The sequence below is a fragment of the Pectinophora gossypiella genome, chromosome 28 (genome assembly GCF_024362695.1).
Source record: "Pectinophora gossypiella chromosome 28, ilPecGoss1.1, whole genome shotgun sequence".
Classification (NCBI taxonomy): domain Eukaryota; kingdom Metazoa; phylum Arthropoda; class Insecta; order Lepidoptera; family Gelechiidae; genus Pectinophora; species Pectinophora gossypiella.
Genome location: NC_065431.1, coordinates 6,380,682 through 6,401,771, shown reverse-complemented (window position 1 = coordinate 6,401,771; position 21,090 = coordinate 6,380,682). Strand labels below are relative to the sequence as shown.

Here is a 21,090-nt window from a genome sequence, read left to right as displayed (position 1 = left end):
TTTATTTTTAATTCGACAATTATTGGTTTAGGCCTGTGTTTGATTCGAACCTGCGACCTCAAAGTGAGAGGCGAGCGTTCTACCAACTAAGCTACCACGGCTCAGCAGAACTTAGCAGTGTCTAATAAGTTAATAACAGACATGAAACTACATTAGTTTATGAAGTAGGGTGGTTTTAAAACGGTATCGATTTAAGGCGCGTCCATACACCGCCAGCGGCGCTAAGGGTGCGGCTAATATGCGCTTTTGTTCAAAGTTCATTCAACCCTCTAGGGAAAGTATAGCAATTTGATTATAGATTAAAAAAGTGTCTTTAAAGAAGTGCTGGTTAGAACTCCGGCACCGGACTTCTTCTTGCCATGTCAAAGGCTCAGTAATAACCCTGACTCCAGGGTTGATGAGGTTGGTATTCCACCTCACAACCCACACGATAATACTGTTATTGTTATTAGTTTACCTTAAGTGCAGTTTCCACTAACACAGTTGTCTCGACCATTATAGACGGCGATACGGCTCACCTATCACGTTGGTCTGACAGAAAGCTCGGTGAGGTGTGGGTACTTAGTTCATCTTGCGATGGATGACCTCTGACTACCCCAATTGGGTTATAGTCTTGCGCTGTTGTGTTATAATTCTGAGATGTCATTGAATATGAATTATTATTGCAAATGTCAAACTAATTACGTTTTCGAACCTTGATGACTTGAAAAGTAAATGATGTTTAAAGTTCAACCATTAATAATATATAATTATAGTCAATCTTATATGTATTTAAACCTTTCAAGGTTCATCATCATGACCATCTTAAGGGTGTTGGGACCCTCACTATAAACGTTTCGGCTACAATAGATGGCGTAAGTGTAGCATCATTCGGTGATCGAAATTATTATTTTTGTCATAGAAAAAATAAGCTAAATGAGCTCTACACCTTTTTGCCACTACTTGAAGGTCTAGAGAACCTACAAACAATAAAAAATATTATAAACCCTTCCTATATTCTTCAGGTTTACTCTGGATCTGAAGCTATTGACAATTACCTATTTAAATGTTCTTTTTATTACTTATTATTAGAAACTACATATAAAAAAGTTTGGTAAATGATTATTTAAGTTTATTTGTAACTTAAAATACAGAAACTTAGTAAATACTTTTTGTATGGGAATGTATATTTAATCAATAATAAATTAAAAAAATAAATAAATTAAAGAACGTCTAGGGCCCTGTGCCGAGGTTTTTCTTGCAGCTTCTTTTCCCCGGCTACACAGGTTGTGAGAAGCTGCAGTAGTTTTAGGCGGATGAGACGTTCGTTATGTAAAATTGACGATTCAAAGTGTAACTATGTTGCCTACGGAATAAAGATATATTTGAATTTGACAGTATTTCCCTACAAACTTTCAAGGAGGACATACATTGACCAAATTGGAGATTTAGGAAAAGTTCAGTACGATCTACCCTAAACCGGCGTGCGTGTATGAAACGAACGAATGTGGAGGAAGCGAGAGAAGTGTGTCAGGATCGAAGCAAATGGAATTCTCTCTGCTGGATGGAGTCTCTGCTTACCCCGGCGGGAAATAGGCGTGTGTTTATGTATGTATGTATGACACAAACAAACAGACATCCAGACTGACGTCATAATACGTCAATTATGTTCATCATTAAGTCATTGTTACGCCGATATGATCGGTGACCCCATCGGGTTGTATGGTGAATGGACCCATTCAATCTATCGACTTGCATAATTGGAAAGTAATTTGTTTGAGTATTATGGTTATGATTATCGTATGTAAGAGCTTTATACGCCATCTAGTGGTGTTTTAACGAACTATTACGTTGTTGATTATAAATGTACAAACTGTACATACTATTTTTATAAATGGGAAAGTGTATGTGTCTGTTTGTTTGTCCGTCATTCATGGTTCCGGGTTCGATTCCCGATGGGGAAATATCACAAAAATTACTTTGTGTTCCCTAGTTTGGTCAGGACATTACAGGCTGATCACCTGATTGTCCGAAAGTAAGATGATCGGTGCTTCGGAAGGGACGTTAAGCCGTTGGTCCCGGTTATTACTTACCGATGTAAGTAAGTAGTCGTTACATGAGTCGTGTCAGGGGCCTTTGGCGGCTCAATAGTAACCCTGACACCAGGGTTGATCAGGTTGGTAATCCACCTCTCAACCCACACGAGCCTGTAATTTCGTAAACAAACTAGGGATCACGAAGCGATTTTTGTGATGTGTCCCCACCGGGATTCGAACCCGGGACATCCGGATCGTGAGTCCAACGCTCAACATAAGAATAGCTCCACAAATCAGCTGATGGCCAACAAATGAGAGGTCAGGTCGTTGACTGTATTGTTTCTCGAATCCGTTTCCGCAACTGGTCATGGGCTAATGGGTTTACTACCATAGGGCACTGGCAAGGGAATGGCTCGAGTTACCTACAGTCATGAGCAATATAATGTACCCACTTTAGGACTCTGTCGCACTATCATATTTGACGTTTAATAAGACTTACGGTTTCATTTGTCAAAAATGTTAATGTGACATGGTTTCAAAGTGTACATATTAGTACTCGTGACCGTACATAGCATAACACCAGTACGGTTACGAGCATTAATATGTATACACTTTGGTACCACATCACATTAACTTTTTTGACAAATTTAACCGTAGGTCTCATTAAATGTCAAATATGATAGTGCGACAGAGTCCTAAAGTGGGCACATTATATTGCTCATGACTGTACCCCGGAAGACCATTTCATGAAATAGCCAACTGAAGTTGACCATATCGTTGAAACGTCAACGTATTTCAATCAACGTTTGGCCATATCGTTAATATAGGCGGTGTCCATGCTATGTGGTGTAATAAAAATGCGAATAGTCTTTCAATTTTTACATTTTTCCTCACTTTATGGTTGTCTGGTAGAAATCGCTTTAAGCGATAAGGCTGCCATTTGCCATGTACTTAGTTAAGAGTCTTTTTGTCATTTTTTGTTTGTATTTGTATTGTATTGTATAGTCGATTCATTTCTTAGGTTCAAAATTATTTACCTAATCGATACTATTGATATGGAAAATTGTACAATTACATTGTTTCTACGATTATAATATTAATCAAGTTTTAAATATACCAGCGCAACAGTGGGACGCATATAGGCTTTTTTATGTTTTATATATACAGGTAGGGAGGAAGGCAGGGAGGAAGACCGAGAAGGACTTACGATGATCAAATTGGAGATGTCCTTAGAAAAGGTTCAATACGATCTACTCTGAACCGGCGTGCGTGTATGAAGCGATTGATGAATGTGGAGGAAGCAAGAGAAGTGTGTCAGGATCGAAGCAAATGGAATTCTATAGTCTCTGCTTACCCCGGTGGGAAATAGGCGTGAGTTTATGTATGTATGTATGTATATATACAGGTTGTGAGAAGCTGCAGTAGTTTTAGGCGGATGAGACGTTCGTTATGTAAAAAATGACGATTCAAAGTGTAACTATGTTACCTACTGAATAAAGATATTTTTGAATTTGAATTTGTTATCAATCTATGTCTATCGTCAAATGAACTAAGTACCCACACCTCACCGAGCTTTCTGTTAGACCAACGTGATGGGATTCTTAAGTTTTAAATTCCATATAATTATAGACAAACAATAGCAAATATATTAAGATTTGGATAAGTAACAGTCACCAAGTACGTCCTAAGAATATGTCAGCACAATGCAAACAGCAGTGTTTATCATGCGAGGAGAATCTGTTTGGGGTACGATTAGGTGATGAGCGAAGCGGCGAGCGGAGCGGGGAGCGGGATTGGGAAGAACAAGACCACACACATAAGCTCATAACTATATCCCAATTGGAGCTCGGTGGCGCAGCGGTAAACGCGCTCGGTCTGCGATTGTTGAAGTTAAGCAACTTTCGCAAAGGCCGGCCATAGGATGGGTGACCACAAACAAAAGTTTTCATCTCGAGTGTTTCGGAAGGCACGTTAAGCCATTGGTCCCGGCTGCATTAGCAGTCGTTAATAACCACCAATCCGCACTGGGCCCGCGTGGTGGTTTAAGGCCCGATCTCCCTATCCATCCATAGGGAAGGCCCGTGCCCCAGCAGTGGGGACGTTAATGGGCTGGTGATGATGAAGTGCAGTTTTCCCTAACACAGTCGTCTCGACCATTATAGACGGCGTTACGGCTCTACGAAATGTTCGGTACTATGAAATGATCGAGCACATCATGAAATGATCAATTCTATGATCTGGCCATGACATGACATTGAAGGAAGCAACACTGATTATATTATATTTTAGTTATGTTATGTTATACTCCCTCCGCTCCTCTCATGACAATAAACCGACCATATCCCGTCGTCTTATTAGTATGTGCGTCGTGGTCGCGTTAACTATAAGTATTCGTTCTCACGGTATGGCGTTAACTAAACACATGCGATACTGTAGTACGGTTTACCACTATGTGTGACACTTGCCTTATAGGGTACGCGTTGTGCTCACGATCCCAGGTTCGAATCCCGTTAGGGAAATATCACAAAAATCACTTTGTGATCCCTAGTTTGCTTAGGACATTACAGGCTGATCACCTGATTGTCCGAAAGTGAGATGATCCGTGCTTCTGAAGGCACGTTAAGCCGTTGACCCCGGTTACTACTTACTGATGTAAGTGAGTAGTCGTTACATGAGCCATGTCAGGGGCCTTTGGTGGCTCAATAGTAACCCTGTCACCAGGGTTGATGAGGCTGGTATTCCACCACAGGATAAGAAGAAGGAGAAGAGACCCAATCACACTAACTAAGCTGTACCCTTTCTAATTCCAGATGCACAGTGGTCCTGTACAACGTGCGCAAGAACCGGCAGTCGCACGTGCTGAACGCGTCGCGCAAGTCGGTGACGTGTGTCGCCTTCAGCCCGGACGGGCGGTACCTCGCCACAGGAGAGTGCGGGCACGCCCCTGCCGTGCGAGTGTGGGACCTACAGGTGATGCCTTGATTACTTAAATAAAATAAAATAAAATTTAAAATAACCCCCGACCAAAAAAAAGTACTCAATTATTATGACAAAAGGTTCAAAATGCTAAACCCTATAAAAAGCAAAAAATAACTTATCCCACATATGCTTACAAACGACATGATGACCTTGAAGACCTGAACCGATTTCCACCAAATATAGCTAAGAGCACTCTCGACTGATATACCTTTCAAACAAAAGAAATCGCATTAAAATCGAATCATCCGTTTGGGAGCTACGATGCCACAGACAGACACATACCTAGACACGTCAAACTTATAACACCCCGTCGTATTTGCGTTGGGGGTTAAAAAGCAACATTCGACTCCATACATACATAAACTAACGCCTATTTCCCACCGTGTATGGAATTCCATTTGCTTCGATCCTGACACACTTCTCAGTTTTCACTAACACAATCGTCTCGTCCATTATAGACGGCGATACGGCTCACCTATCACGTTGGTCTAACAGAAAGCTCGGTGAGGTGTGGGTACTTAGTTCATCTTGCGATGGATGTATCTCTGACTACGCCAATTGGGATACGATAGTGTGTTTATGTTATGCATACATACAGAAATACCTATTTCCCACCGGGGTAAGCGGAAACTATGGAATTCCATCTGCTTCGATCCTGACACACTACTCTTGCTTCCTCCACATTCGTCAATTGTTTCATACACGCACGCCGGTTCAGATCGACTGAACCTTTTCTAAGGACATCTCCAATTTGGTCAATGTACGTCCTAGGTGTTGCTCTGCCAGCTCTACCACCAACCTTCGCTTTATATAACTCTATCGACTCGATGTCAATTCAAAATCGTGCCCTGAATCATCCCCGCGAATTTTTTGTTATAATATCACTAACATTGTATAATAATTTTCTCTTTTTTGACGTGATTTATTGTATATTTACAGTATGTGGCGCTGAGGGCTCTCTGGGTTTCCCCACGATGTTTTCCTTCATCGCTGAGCACGTGATAATCATTTACGATCCAAACATGAATTCGAAAACAAATTCGACAATCGTTGGTTTAGGCCTGTAGTGGATTCGAACCTGCGACCTCAAAGTGAGAAGCAAGCGTTCTGCCAACTGTGCTACCACGGCTCTCTAAAATAATAAAACCTATTATGTAATTTATTGAAATTATAATTGATAAATCATTGTGAAAGATCAGTTATCCCGTGATCATGGCACTTGCAACAGCGTCGAAATATCGGGAGTCTCATATCCCTGCTTTAAACGCGGTAAGAACCCGTTATTATGTGTTTTAATTATTGTCTTGTATTTTCTAATCTTTGTACGTTTTGTTCCAGGACCCGTCCGCGTCGGGGGCCGTCCAGATAGCTGAGTTCCCAGGGCATACGCATGGGGTCAACTGTGTTGTGAGTGTTGTGTTTTGTTTATTTGGGAACTATACAGCTACAATGAAATGGCCTCCTTGGTCTAGTGGTAAGAGCGCTCGGCTCATGATCCGGAGGCCCCGGGTTCAAACCCCGGTGGGGACATATCACGAAAATCACTTTGTGATCCCTATTTTGGTTAGGACATTACAGGCTGATCACCTGATTGTCCGAAAGTAAGATGATCCGTGCTTCGGAAGGCACGTTAAGCCGTTGGTCCCGGTTAATACTTACTGATGTAAGTAAGTAGTCGTTACATGAGCCATGGCAGGGGCCGGCTTAACGTGCCTTCCGAAGCACGGATCATCTCACTTTTTGGACAATCATTTGATCAGCCTGTAATGTCCTAACCATACTAGGGATCACAAAGTGATTTTTGTGATATGTACCAACGGGATTCGGATCCGGGACCTCTGGATCGTGAGCCCAACGCTCAACCGTTGGACCACGGAGGTCGTTATGTTGTCTATGCTAATACATGAATCTTGACATTTGCAGGCGTTCTCAACATCATCCAAGTATCTAGTCTCGGTGGGTTCCCAGCACGACATGATAGTCAACGTGTGGGACTGGCGGGCCAACCTCAAGCTGGCCAGTAATAAGGTGAGTTGCCCACTAATGGACATAATTCAAATTCAAATTATTTATTTTCAGACCATAATAAAATCCATAGAAAAAAATAAATAATAATAAACAATAAATACAAAAAATGTTAAAAAATAAAAAGTACAAATACATAAAAAATATAAATTAGAAATTAAAATTAAAAATCAAGATTAAAATATAATATAATATATATACATATACATAATATTGATTTTAATTTCGAAATTGTAATGTGTCTTAATAGAAATAAAGATTTAGTGAAATAAGTAATGTACTGTACAAATATTCATTTCATTTATTCAATTTAAAAGTAAAATGCTGAAACTGATCCCACACCACTATTAATTTTATGTAAGTAATTTTATAATTTTATGTACTTACTCACCTATCTCTAAGTTTTATTTTGCAATAGTTTTAGTTTTCGTTTTATTTTTTTCATACCGTTTAAACGTTGTTTAAACAAAGCTTACACGATCTTTTTTTTCTTTTTTTTTTTCAAATTTTATTTTCAACTAGCTTTTGCCCGCGACTTCGTCCGCGTGGCGTGTTATATAAGAGAGAGATCTTCGTGTGTGTGGGAGTGCATATCAAATTTCAAGCATCTAACTTATGCAGTTTAGATTTTTTCATACATTTTTTTTCCCAATAACTCCCATTTTTCAAAATACAGCCAAAAATAAACTTTATATTTACTAAGGTATGCATGCATGCTAGATTGAATCAATTGATTGAATTGATTTTTTTTTAATTGATTGTTCATTGAGTTTTAATTTTAATACACACTTCCTCTCTTCCCTTCAACGTTGCTGTGCCCTACAGGGTCCATGTTTTAGTTCCTATGCCTATGTAACACCCCATTGTACTACATGGAATGCAATAAATAATTTAATTGAATTGAATTGAAAACATCTATCTTACGCGGTTTCGATTTTTTCATACAAATGTTTTTTTCCCGCTAACTCCCGTTTCCGTGGGAATTTTGCAATATCCTGTTGCAACTAAGGTTTAAGTTAACTAAAGTACCTGCATGCCAAATTTCAAGCGTCTAACTTAAGCGGTTTAGATTTTTCATACAAAAGGATTTTCCCGCTAATTTCCGTTCCCGTGGGAATTCCGGGAATTCCTTTCTTAGTGCACCTCTACGGTACCTAAGCTATGTCCCTTCCAAATTTCAAATGCCTACATTTAGCCGTTCAGGCTATGCGTTGATATGTCAGTCACTGAGTCAGTCAGTTTCTCCTTTTATTTAGATTTGATTTTTTCATACAAATGTTTTTTCCCGTTAACTACCGTTCCCGTGGGAATTTTGTAATATCCTGTTGCAACTAATCTTTAAGTTTACTAAAGTACCTGCATGCCAAATTTCAAACGTCTAACTTGAGTGGTTTAGATTTTTCATACAAAAGGATTTTCCCGCTAATTCCCGTTCCCGTGGGAATTTCGGGAATTCCTTTCTTAGTACACCTCTACGGTATCTAAGGTACCTGCATGACAAATTTCAAACATCTAACTTGAATGGTTTAGATTTTTCATACAAAAATATTTTTCCGCTAATTCCCGTTCCCGTGGGAATTTCGGGAATTCCTTTCTTAGTGCACCTCTACGTTATCTAAGGTACCTGCATGCCAAATTTCAAAAGTCTTACTTGAGTGGTTTAGATTTTTCATACAAAAGGATTTTCCCGCTAATTCCCATTCCCGTAGGAATTTCGGGAATTCCTTTCTTAGTGCACCTCTACGGTATCTAAGGTACCTGCATGCCAAATTTCAAACGTCTAACTTGAGTGGTTTAGATTTTTCATACAAAAGGATTTCCCTTCACTACTCTGCTCCTATTGATTGTAGCGTGATGAAAAGTATACTATGACCTGTCCAGGAGTGTGAAGAATAATTGTACCAAGTTTCATTAAAATCCGTCCAGTAGTTTTTGTTTCTATAAGGAACATACAGACAGACAGACAGACAGACAGACAGACAGACAGACAGACAAAAATTTTACTGATTGCATTTTTGGCATCAGTATCGATCACTTATCACCCCCTGATAGTTATTTTGAAAAAATATTTAATGTACAGAATTGACCTCTCTACAGATTTATTATAAGTATAGATTGTTGTTCTTTTTAATTTGTTAACTTTAGTTTTTACTTTTCATTATCAGTGTTGTGTGCGTCTATAATTGGCAGGCATACCGCAACTTTTCCTATGTGTATTATATTTTGTGTGTTTGTGTATGTACTGGTGTTGACACACCATAATAAATAAATACAAAATCATTTATTTGTATACATTCGGCAAGAAGATCTTATAAACATATTATTACATACATAACATACACAGCCTATATACGTCCCACTGCTGGGCACAGGCCTCCCCTCAATCAACCGGAGGGGGTATGGAGCATACTCCACCACGCTGCTCCACTGCGGGTTGGAGGAGGTGTTTTTACGGCAACATATTATTATTATTTGCAGGTGTCGTCCCGTGTGAAGGCGGTCAGCTTCTCGGAGAGCGGCAACTACTTCGTAACCGTCGGCTTCAGACACGTCAAGTTCTGGTACCTCGAGTACTCCAGGAATGCCAAGGTAGCTATCAAACGATCCATCAATCTATCATTCTTTATTGCATAACATATTAGTGAGTTATAAACGGATTCATCATCTCCTTAGCATTATCCCGTTTCTCACAGGGTCCGCTTACCTAACCTGAAGATTTGACAGGTCCGGTTTTTTACCGGTTTTTCTGCACTAATCACGCCACAAACTAGTCGATCTTTTATTAATTCATCTTTCAATGTTCCAAACTCACACGTCTGCGCTAATCTACGCAACTCAAATATGTATTGTTCTATTGTTTCGTTTTCCTGTTGATCGCGCTTAAAAAACCGGTGTCTCTCCACAGTTACGTTTTTCTTCTTTGTAAAATACCCATCTAATTTTTTCAACACGTCTGCCGCAGTTGTAACTTTCTCCGTTAATTGTTCCAAAATATCGCGACATTGTTCCCCCACAACATGTAATAATATATTAAACTGTATATCTGCTGGCTTTTTATCAATTTCACACGCTTTACTGTAGATCTCATAACTTCGCTTCCATTTTGACCAATTCTCGCTCAGACCTCCCGACGCTAAGTCTAATGCATTTTGATCAAAACAAAACGTAGACGGCGGTGATAATACACTATCCATTATGCTGTTGTTATCACTTATTTAAGGAAACTTAACCGGCTGCGCCATGTATTAAAGGATGGGCGCGGTAATCAAACACGGGATCCAGATAATGACTGCTTTATTATGTCTCTCTATTCGAGGGTGATCACATAATAATTAATTTCATTCTACCTGACAGAAGCGACTGCCTGTCTGACCTTCCAATACAGGTTAGGTTACATACCTCCGAAATGCATTTCTCGGGAATGTGGGTGTCCTCACGATGTTTTCCTTCACCGCTGAGCACGTGATAATCATTTATGATCCAAACATGAATTCGATAACAAATTCGACAATCATTGGTTTAGACCTGTGCTGGATTCGAACCTGCGTTCGAATTAGGCGTATGGGCCTTATGGTCTGAAATTAAAAAATAAATACTACATAATTTAGTTATGTTTTTTTTAAAAGCACTTACGTGGTTTTCTAAAGGCGAGGCCTGTAATGTCCTAACCGCACTAGGGATTACAAAGTGATTTTTGTGATTTGTTCCCAACGGGATAAAAAAAATGAATGATGATGTTAAAAATGAACCTGTCTTTGTCCAGATCAAGGAGCCGGTGCCCCTGATGGGCCGCTCGGCTATCCTGGGCTCGCAGAAGGACAACGAGTTCTGCGACGTGGTGTGCGCGCGCCACGGCGAGGACAGCGCCTACGTCATCACGCGCGGCGGCCTGCTGTGCCAGTTCAACAGCAGGAGGCTGCTGGACAAGTGGGTCGAGCTGAGGGTAAGCGCTGCCTTATGTCACACCCCGGACACTTCATACAACACACCTCGTTTTACGCAGACACTACACATTGACGTTAACACGCCAGGGCTGCCAGTTTTTTTCTTGTTTTTTTCTTGCCAAGTCGGGATTTTGGAACTTTTTGAGTGAAAAAAGCGGGATTCTTTCGTCGAAAGCGGGACATAGTAAAAAAACGTATATAATAAAAAGGTTTTGAATATTTATCTTTTAATTTGAGTTCAAATTACGTTTACGTGACAATAGATAGCAAAAATATCTATAGAAAATGTATTTTAATTGTAATTACGCACGTAACGTTACTCACTACCTGCTCACTGATTTCCTTCATTACGCGCAGGCCAGGCAGGCGGCCAGTCCACACTTGCCTGTGCCATCCGCCCGCGCAAATCATGATGTCTGGCAACGCTGATACACGCGCATCTGTGTGTGACGTCTGACGCCATACGATTGAAGACTAAACCTCCGCGACTTTTGTCACTACGCATAGAACGGCAACCCTCCGCTCCCCACCAGTGGCCGAGCTAGATTTACCTCACCCCCTCGGTCTTGGTTTAGTCTTCAATCGTATCGGCGGCATGTACTCGTATGTATGTAATTACGTTGAATAAACGATCCTGATTTCTGATTTCCTTCCACAGACGACCTCAGCGAACTGCATGGCGATAGGGTCGCAATACATCTTCGTCGGGTGCGCAGAAGGCATCGTGCGGGTGTTCGCGCCGGAGACCCTGCAGTACATCACCACACTGCCGCGCGCGCACTACCTCGGTGTGGACGTGGCGCAGGGCGCCGACATCAGGTGAGGCGGCATACATGACCATGACAACTGCCTATTTCTGCCACCAGGTGTCGCTACTGTTGAGTGTTCTTGAATTTTGACCACAGTGTCTATCCACGGGACCACAGTGACTATACACAGGTCCACAGTGTCTATCTACTGGACCACAGTGTCTATCCGCAGGACCATAGTGTCTATCCACGGGACCACAGTGACTATACACAGGAATTACGTCAAATCGCAAGGTGTTATGGCTGAGGAGAAGAAATGACAAGAAACTGCAACAGCAACACATCTTTTAAATCAATTATACATTACAAGTTATTTAATAACTAGAGGAACACATTCAATAATAATTACTTATGTATCGATCACAGTAACTATTCACAGGCCTACAGTGATTATCTACGAGACCACAGTAACTATCCACGAGACCACAGTGACTATGTACGGTCACGAGCATTAATATGTATACACTTTGGTACCATGTCACATTAACTGTTTTGACAAATTGAACTGTAAGTCTCACTAAATGTCAAATGTGTTAGTGCGACAGAGTCCTAAAGTGGGTACATTGTATTGCTCATGACTGTACAGGACCACAGTGTCTGTCCACGGGACCACAGAATTCCCAATTAAATATCTCTGTTGCTTCTATGCTGTTCTGGGAGCAAATAAAAAACATAGAAAACGTTCAGCTACTTGTCTTCCCGGGCATGTCGTAAAAACCGACAGAGGGATTGCGTCCTCTAACATGATGGACTAAAGTTATGGGCGATAGGCTGATCCCTTATCACCATAAGGTTCATCATATCCAGCTTACGACATCGTATCAACAGTGGCTGCAAGTTGTCTTTGATTACTTGTGGCTCTGCCCACCCCATTAGGGATTACGGGCGTGAGTTTTAGTGAGCCTATTATATATATATATATATATGTGGGGTGATGATCGAAATTAAACAGGCTTTTTCAATATCTTCTTTTATTTTTCTCCAAATGACCTTTACACCGTATAACGTCTTATCGCCATCTTAAAAATTACCCTACCCTAATATCCTCTGTCTCTTTCATACTTCACGCTTTTATCCTCTTACTCTTTCGCACATGCTCATACTTCGTTCTGATGTCGTTCCGTTCCTACACATTCGGCCATCCTCTCCATGACTGACCCCAGTCATGCTACTCTTATATACTGAGATTACATACAAACAAAATCTTTAATCTATTCTAAATTATCCTAGATACCAATAACATTACCAACTTCTTAATTCTATTCTTTTTTTATATTTTTAACATTTTAAACTTTTCAACAATACAAACAAAACCTTTATATAGCAGCTTAGGTTGAAACATGAACATGGGAAAACTTAACACCTAAATTATTCATTTTAACCTTACATAAACAATTAGAATGAAACAAATATGAAAAACTAACGCTTAAATTCTTAATCATGACACTACTTAAGACGAATTAGAATAAAACAAAAAATCTTTAACACTTAGATTCTTAATTATAGCATTAAGTACCTAAAACACTTACAGTGAAACCAATATGAAAACTAACACTTTTCTTAATTTTAACAGTACCTTGAGCACTTATTTACGTTGGAAAAACTAACTTCATTCTATGCGAGTTCGCACGACAGTCAATAAAATACACACAAATGTAAAACACTGCAATAAAAAATAATTATATTTGATAATAAGATCAGTCACGGTTGAGGCCACGGTTTCATGAAATCTGCTGAGCTACAAGTTTTGTTAGGACCATCCCCCATATTGTCTACCTTTGCCACATCATAACGGTTTCTACCTTTAACACTTACGATTCGATAGGGTCCTAGAAACTTCGGCTTCAATTTAGAATTTGCAGCAAATTGAGTTTTCTTTATAGAAACCAAATCACCTACCTCATACTCCCGCGCTGGCTTTCTCTTTCTATTATAAGTACGACAGTTTTCTTCTTGCACCTTTAAAATTTGTATTTTTGCAGCCTCTCTCAATTGCTCTCTCTCTGCCATGTAGTCTTCACTGCTTTCTCTCTCTAGTAGTTCCAGGATGTGTGCTTCCTCCTTCATATTCATCCTTGTTCCTATTAATAGTTCAAATGGACTTGTTGCAATACTCCTCTGGTAAGTGGAATTTATAGCCCTTTGTAGCTTGTTTACATGTTTGTACCAGTTCCCTGGTTCTTCAATACACATCTTTGTAAGTACTGATATAATGATCCTGTGTACCCTTTCCACCTGGCCGTTTCCTCGTGGAACACCTGTTGTTATTGTCACATGTTCTATATTTTCATTCTTACAGTACTCCTTGAAGTCGTTGCTTGTGAAAGCGGTACCTCTGTCGGTTATAAATCTTGAAGGATTACCAAAACATTGCTGATGAAGTTTAAGTTTGTCTAAAGTTTCCTTTGTAGTCGTGCTCTTAGTTGGATAAATCCATACAAACTTCGTAAAACCATCAATAACAGTTAGAATGTGATTGTAGAGCTTCTTTGTTTCAGTGAGCGGCCCAACATGGTCTAGATGTAGTGTTGATAATGGCACTCCCTTCTTATCAATGGGGTTTAGGAAACCTTCCTGTTTCCCCTCCTTCTTGGTAGCAAGTATACATGGTATACATGTTAGAATGAAGTCTTCTATTTTCTTAAGTAAATCTTTTATATAATAGTCTTTGGTTATCAGGTCTATCATTTTCCTTTTCCCGAAATGTCCAATGCTGTGAGTTCTACGTATAATTTCAGTTTCCATCCCTTTTGGTATTACCAGTAGCTTCTGGGGGGTTTTGTATAGCAGTCCATTTTCCACAAAATAGTCTAAATAAGTTTTTTCCTGGAGTAATTCCATAATAGCTTTCAGTTCTTCATCGTTTTCCTGAGCTCTTTTGACTCTTTCATGCAGCTGTCTCGTTATGAGTCCTGTGAAATACTGAACTCTACTTAAAGCGTCTACGTGCCTCATCTTTGATCCTGATCGGTGCTCTACAGTGTAGTCAAAGTCTTGCAAAAGTAATACCCATCGTGCCACTCTTGTACTAATTTCTTTTTTCCGTAGAGTCATCTCAAAGGCCGCACAATCAGTCACAATCTTGAATGGTATTCCATACAAATATTTACGGAATTTCTTCACACCTGAAATGACTGCTAACGCTTCCAATTCGTAGCTGGTATACTTTTTCTCGCTCTCAGTCGTCTTACAGCTGGAGTAATACACTGGATGCATCTCACCGTCGTCGGGACTTCGTTGCATGAGGATAGCGGCGTATGCATGCATTGACGCGTCCGTATGCAGCTCTGTAGGTAAGTCTGGATTATAAATCTTCAGAACCGGTTTCTCACATAGTTTTTGTTTCAGAATCTGGAATGCATTTCGTTCGTCTTCGTTGAACTGGAAATTCTGGTTCTTCCGCAACAATTTTGTCAGTGGTCCAGCGATTGATGCAAAGTCCTCGATGTACTTCCTGAAATAAGATGTAAGTCCTATGAACGAATGAAGTTGTTTAAGCGTCTTTGGTTCAGGGAAGTTTGCTACGGCTTTAATTTTATCATCGGAAGGCGTTATAGTTCCATTCTCAATCACATGGCCCAGATATTCCACCTTTGTAGTTAATAACTCGCATTTCTTCCAGTTGATTTCCAGACCGTACTCACTAGCGGTCCTTAAAACCTCTTGTAAACGTTCCAGTCCTTCATTATAGTCTTTAGATAAAATTAATAAGTCATCTATAAAAATTAAAAGAATACCCTTCTCAACTAAGTCTCTAAAAATTATATTGATGTAACGAGTGAAGTATTTGGGGCAAATTGACAAGCCAAATGGGGCTTTTAAAAATTCATACTGCCCCGAGGGTGTCACAAAAGAAGTATATTTAATGGACTCCTCGCTCACATTCAGGTGAAAAAATGCATTTTTCAAGTCTAATTTACTAAAAACCTTAACCTGAGTCAACTTATCTATGTGATCCTCTATAACGGGGAGAGGGAACTCATCTTTCACCATTTTACAATTTATCTTACGATAATCCACGCATACTCGTATACCACCGTCTTTCTTTTTTACCAAAACTAGTGGGCTGGAATACTCCGAAAAGCTAGGCCTTATAATACCACTGTTCAACCACTCACCTATTTGGTTTTTAACTTCTTTCTCCTCGACTAGTGATAACCTCCTTGGCCGTTGGGAAACTGGAATCTCGTCAGTCAAGACAATCTTCATCTCGATGGGAGCCTCCTTAGTCCTCTCAGGAACGTAGTTACTCACCAATTCTTCTACCTTTCGCTTAATCTGTGGGTCAGACACACAACATGGGGTCTCCTCACTAACAACACAACAAACTTTTTGTAACCAACAATTATTCTGTGGAATTACCATGACTGACCCTTTATCAATAACTACCACAACATTTTTCAAAAATTCGTGACCTAAAATTAGTTCACAGGGTATTACATCGTCTGATACTATGTGAAAAGTGCTTTCCAAAACTTGATTGTCGATCTGAATTGAGGTTATAAACTTTCCGAGTGAACTTACTTGTTTTTCTCCTAGTCCAGTCAGTGTAATACTTTCCTTCATAAAACTAGTTATATTTAAACTAAAGAACAGCCCTGACGTAATTAAATTTAAATCACTACCACTATCCACTAAACATTTAACATTTTTTCCATTAATAATCACGTTCTTCAAGTTGTTTACGTTTTGTTTGACAGATTGATCCGATTGACCTCCAGCCGTCACCTCCGCCATGTTGAATTCTACGCTCTGTGATTGGTCGAATTCGTCAGCTTGCTTCTCGTCATTGGTTGTTACGTACATCTGCTTCGCTGATGGGTCATATTTGCTGTAGCCGCTATTGCCGCCGTTAGCGATATCTCCTTTCTCCGTTCTTGACAAACTTCGTGACGTTCCGTTTTTGCATTTCGCTCCGATATGGCCGAACTCGTTACAACGAAAACATTTCATGCCTTTATTTCGATGTGGACAATTATTCGATGTATGTTCCAGTTGTCCACAATTAAAGCACCGTACACTTTTTGTATGCATATTCCTCTGTTTATTCCGATCTTCGTTATGCATAAAAGTCGAACTTTTCTTTGTTTTTTCTTTGTAGGTTTCGTACAACTTCAGTTTTTCTTTTAACTCGGGATACGATGTGACGCCGTATAATAATATCTTGTTAGATTCACTATCCACAATACCGTCAATTATGTACTGGATTGCCACGTAATCCTTTAGCTTACCGCGTTTTGCCATAGCTTTCATCTCAAGCATATAATCATAACAGCTTTCATCCTTCCGTTTCTTACGATTACTCATAATTTCATGTACTTCTTTTGCGTCGACCCGGTCGGGGAATTCTTTAGATAATGCCGTCTTCAATTCTTCATAAGTCTTATAGGTTTTTTCCGACCGAAGCCATGTCGCCGCTGTAGAAATTAAAGATCTTCGTGCTACAAGTAACTGCTGCGTTGGGGACAGGCCGAAAATTTCCGAGTTGTCTTCAATTTCTTGTGCCCACCTAGACACAGGGTAAATTTTGTCCGTGCCGGTGAACTTAGGTATAGCTTCTTGAACAAACATGAGATCGACGTGTTGTCGTGGACCTGTACATGATGTTCCCGTCGTGGGGCCTGCACCTGCATCGCCAGTCATCGTTGCGTCGTCGTAGTCGTCGTGGGACACGTCACCTCCTCCCTCACGTTGTTTGGAGCCGGTGTCCAAGTCGTGTTCTTCGTCGTCGTCGGTAACCTCCGTCGTATGTTGCCGGAGTAAAGATCCAAACACCTTATTCGCCACTTTCACAGCGTGACGGGACGCCACTGCACCACGTAGTCGTCGTGAAAAAAAGATATGCACGCACAATGGCCTCGTGTGCGCACCGCGTGCTGTTACTGTTCGTCGTCGTGTATTCCGATCACACCCCGATGAATGTACTTGAAAAACTCGCACATTCGATCCCGGACGAGCCCCCAAAATTATTGTGGGGTGATGATCGAAATTAAACAGGCTTTTTCAATATCTTCTTTTATTTTTCTCCAAATGACCTTTACACCGTATAACGTCTTATCGCCATCTTAAAAATTACCCTACCCTAATATCCTCTGTCTCTTTCATACTTCACGCTTTTATCCCCTTACTCTTTCGCACATGCTCATACTTCGTTCTGATGTCGTTCCGTTCCTACATATATATATATATATATATATATAATAGGCAGCTAAATTACTCAATTGTACAACAATATTTTATATATTATTTATTTTTTTAAAGAACGTCCAGGGCCCTCTGCCGAGGTTTTCCTTGCAGCTTCTTTTCCCCGGCTATACAGGTTGTGAGAAGCTGCAGTAGTTTTAGGCGGATGAGACGTTCGTTATGTAAAATTGACGATTCAAAGTGTAACTATGTTACCTACTGAATAAAGATATTTTTGAATTTGAATATGTATCTCTGTCCACAGCCATATGTTCACGCAACCACCGAACGCGCGGTACCCAGACGCCGTGGCGCTTACTTACGACGAGCGGAACCACAAACTGACCTGCGTGTACAACGATCACAGCCTCTACGTGTGGGATGTCCGGGACATTAAGCGGGTGAGTGGCTGGTTGATGCTCTTGGGTAGCTCATGAGGGAAATTCAAATATAAAAGATGCAAACCCATATCTGTTATCCATGAAATCTTCTTCATTTCTCGCGTTGAGAGGAGGATTACCAACCTCATCAACCCTGGCGCCAAAGGCCCCTGATATGGCTCATATAACCACTACTTAATTACATCACTAAGTAGTAACCGGGACCAACGGCTTAACGTGCCTTCCGAAGCACGGATCATCTTACTTTCGGACAATCAGGTGATCAGCCTGTAATGTCGTAACCAAACTAGGGATCACAAAGTAATTTTTGTGATATTTCCCCACCGGGATTAGAACCCGGGACCTACGGATCGTGAGCCTAACGCTCAACCACTGGACCCCGATCCATTAAATTAGAAGGTTAAACGAAGGCTCCATACGAATATTATAAATGGGAAAGTGTATGTGTGTGTCTGTCTGTTTGTCCATCTTTCACGCCTTCACATCTTGATCAGATGATTTATAAAGCGTTTCTGTGGCAACGTCTTGTATGGCTGACCGAGTCTCCCTTATGAAGATTCTGCTTAGGGGAAGATGAGACGCCACTACATCTGCTGTGCAGCTGTGAGGCTCTCATACATAGTAGAAGCCGTACACTTGGGGGCCACATAATGAACCCCCAGGAAGTCATGGAGCTTTCTCCCAAAAAGACGTTGGATCTTTTCGAACGGATCGGTCTATAGGAGGATTTTTAAATGTAGGGATTTAGGTCACAATAGATCTGTCAAGGTCGCATTGATCTCGCGGACTGTATTCAGTCCGGCCTTGACAACTCTCAAATAATAATAATAATAAAAAGTCCAAGTGGCTCTTAAATTAGTGACGATGAATCTGTACCTATTGTCTGGTCCACAGGTGGGCAAGTCCCACTCGGCGCTGTACCACTCGGCGTGCATCTGGGGCGTGGACATGTCCGCGGGCGGCTGCTTCCTGACGTGCTCCAGCGACGACACCGTGCGCGCCTGGACGCTGAAGCAGCACCAGCCCTCCAACATATACAGCAACGTGAGTACCACGAGACAGTGTTGCCAGCTATGCTTCTCTTACTTCAGTAGGCCGGAGTCAGATGGTGGCTGAAACGGATAGGGACCCAGACCTACGGGGTATAACGTAGAACCCTTGCCATACGGGTGAAGACCTCGACGGTTGCAGAGGCAGAGATGGGAGCCATCGGTACGGTAATGCAGGACGGAAGGGGCAAGTCACAGGGACTGTAACCTGGAATCTGACAGAGGGCAGCAGTAACTGTCAGTACTATTCAGAGGCGGAGGACAGGAGTCCTAGTACAGCTTTGGAATAGACTACTCCGGGCGCCATCCCACTCGCGTCAGACAGAGTACTGCGGAAGGCAAGAGGGAAACCACTGCTCTATTTTTCCCTAAAAATGTAGCATGGAGAATGCTGCACCGGCAAGAGCGTGGCTCTTAAATTGATGATGATGATGATGATGTGAGTACCACGAGACAGTGTTGCCAGATAATCGACTGCATATAGATTATTTTCTAATCTTCTTGTCGTGTCGATGGCAAACTAAATAGTATCGGCCCAAAACTTGGCAACAAGTATGGCGCTATCTGCAGCGCTCATCAGATCCTCCTGCGTACAGGTGTTCGGGCACGCAGGACACGATGTAAGATGTTTCATCGTTTGGGGAACAGTGCCGCACTTGCACTTTAAGTCCGAGCCATCCGCGAAGGGAAAATCAGCCCAATTTCCTCACGACGTTTTCCTTCACTGCTGAGCATGTGATAATCATTTATGATCTAAACATGAATTTGAAAACACATTCGACAATCATTGATTTAGGCCGGTGCTGGATTCGTACCTGCGACCTCAAAGTGAAAGGCAAACGTTCTACCAAACGATCATCATCAACAGCCTATATAACCAAACGATATTGCACTTTATTTGAACAACAATAACATCTTATTTTGAGGGAACGAACTTATAATATCTACACAACTTAATGTATACAGGGTGTTAGTGACATCGTATCGGAAACTTTGAGGGATGATTCAGAATTCAGACCACGATTGTGATATTCTTTCGCCAAATTCAAGTTATTTTTGTGTTTTCGTGTCGTCTCAGTATTCGTTACGATGATACTAAACGTACGTATTTTCAGACGCTCTTAGACACACTCCTTAGCGAATGTGAGTTTATTTGCTTATATTTGATATGGCTTGTTCCAGGAGTTGACAAAAGTGGTGTACATAGATCCTGAGCTGAAGTTCTTGAAGGACGCGGACCTCACAGCCACCAGCGACAAAGACAAGGGCAAATCATATGATGACAAGACTGGAGTTCGGTGAGTCTTCTTCTACCTTCGGAGTCTTCGGCAGGCATTCCATCCTTATGTTGTGGATACACCACCAATCCGCAATAAACGTTTCGCCTCTTCCTTTTTTAAGCGAACAGCAAAGGACTGAAACTGTCTGCCGTCTTCTGCTTTTCTTTTCGTATTTGTATGTATGTTATAATATTTATTTGCATGTATTTATTGGTAAGTTGTACTTATAGTTTGTACCCGCAATCTTTCAATTTTTACCTTATGGTTGTCTGGAAGAAATCGCTTTAAGGGATAAGGCCGCCATTTGCCATGTACTTAGTTAAGGGTCTTTTTGTAATTATTTCTTTTTAAACCCCCGACGCACAAACGAGACGGGGTGTTATAAGTTTGACGCGTCTGTGTAAA

At 40.9% G+C, this 21,090-nt stretch overlaps 1 protein-coding gene across 19 annotated transcripts in view; it reads left to right on the top strand.

The window, feature by feature from the left end:
* Positions 1 to 21,090, top strand: part of LOC126379104 (mitogen-activated protein kinase-binding protein 1) — a 143,183-nt gene that overhangs the window by 88,180 nt on the left and 33,913 nt on the right. For 18 of the 19 annotated variants that reach the window (XM_050027695.1, XM_050027709.1, XM_050027694.1 and 15 more), the window contains 9 exons: positions 4,826 to 4,985; positions 6,333 to 6,401; positions 6,918 to 7,022; positions 9,498 to 9,608; positions 10,783 to 10,962; positions 11,622 to 11,782; positions 18,221 to 18,356; positions 19,251 to 19,400; positions 20,588 to 20,703. In XM_050027695.1, coding sequence (XP_049883652.1) covers positions 4,826 to 4,985; positions 6,333 to 6,401; positions 6,918 to 7,022; positions 9,498 to 9,608; positions 10,783 to 10,962; positions 11,622 to 11,782; positions 18,221 to 18,356; positions 19,251 to 19,400; positions 20,588 to 20,703 — 1,188 coding nt within the window. The remainder of the gene's footprint in view (positions 1 to 4,825; positions 4,986 to 6,332; positions 6,402 to 6,917; positions 7,023 to 9,497; positions 9,609 to 10,782; positions 10,963 to 11,621; positions 11,783 to 18,220; positions 18,357 to 19,250; positions 19,401 to 20,587; positions 20,704 to 21,090) is intronic. The other variant, XM_050027711.1, reaches the window with a different exon arrangement.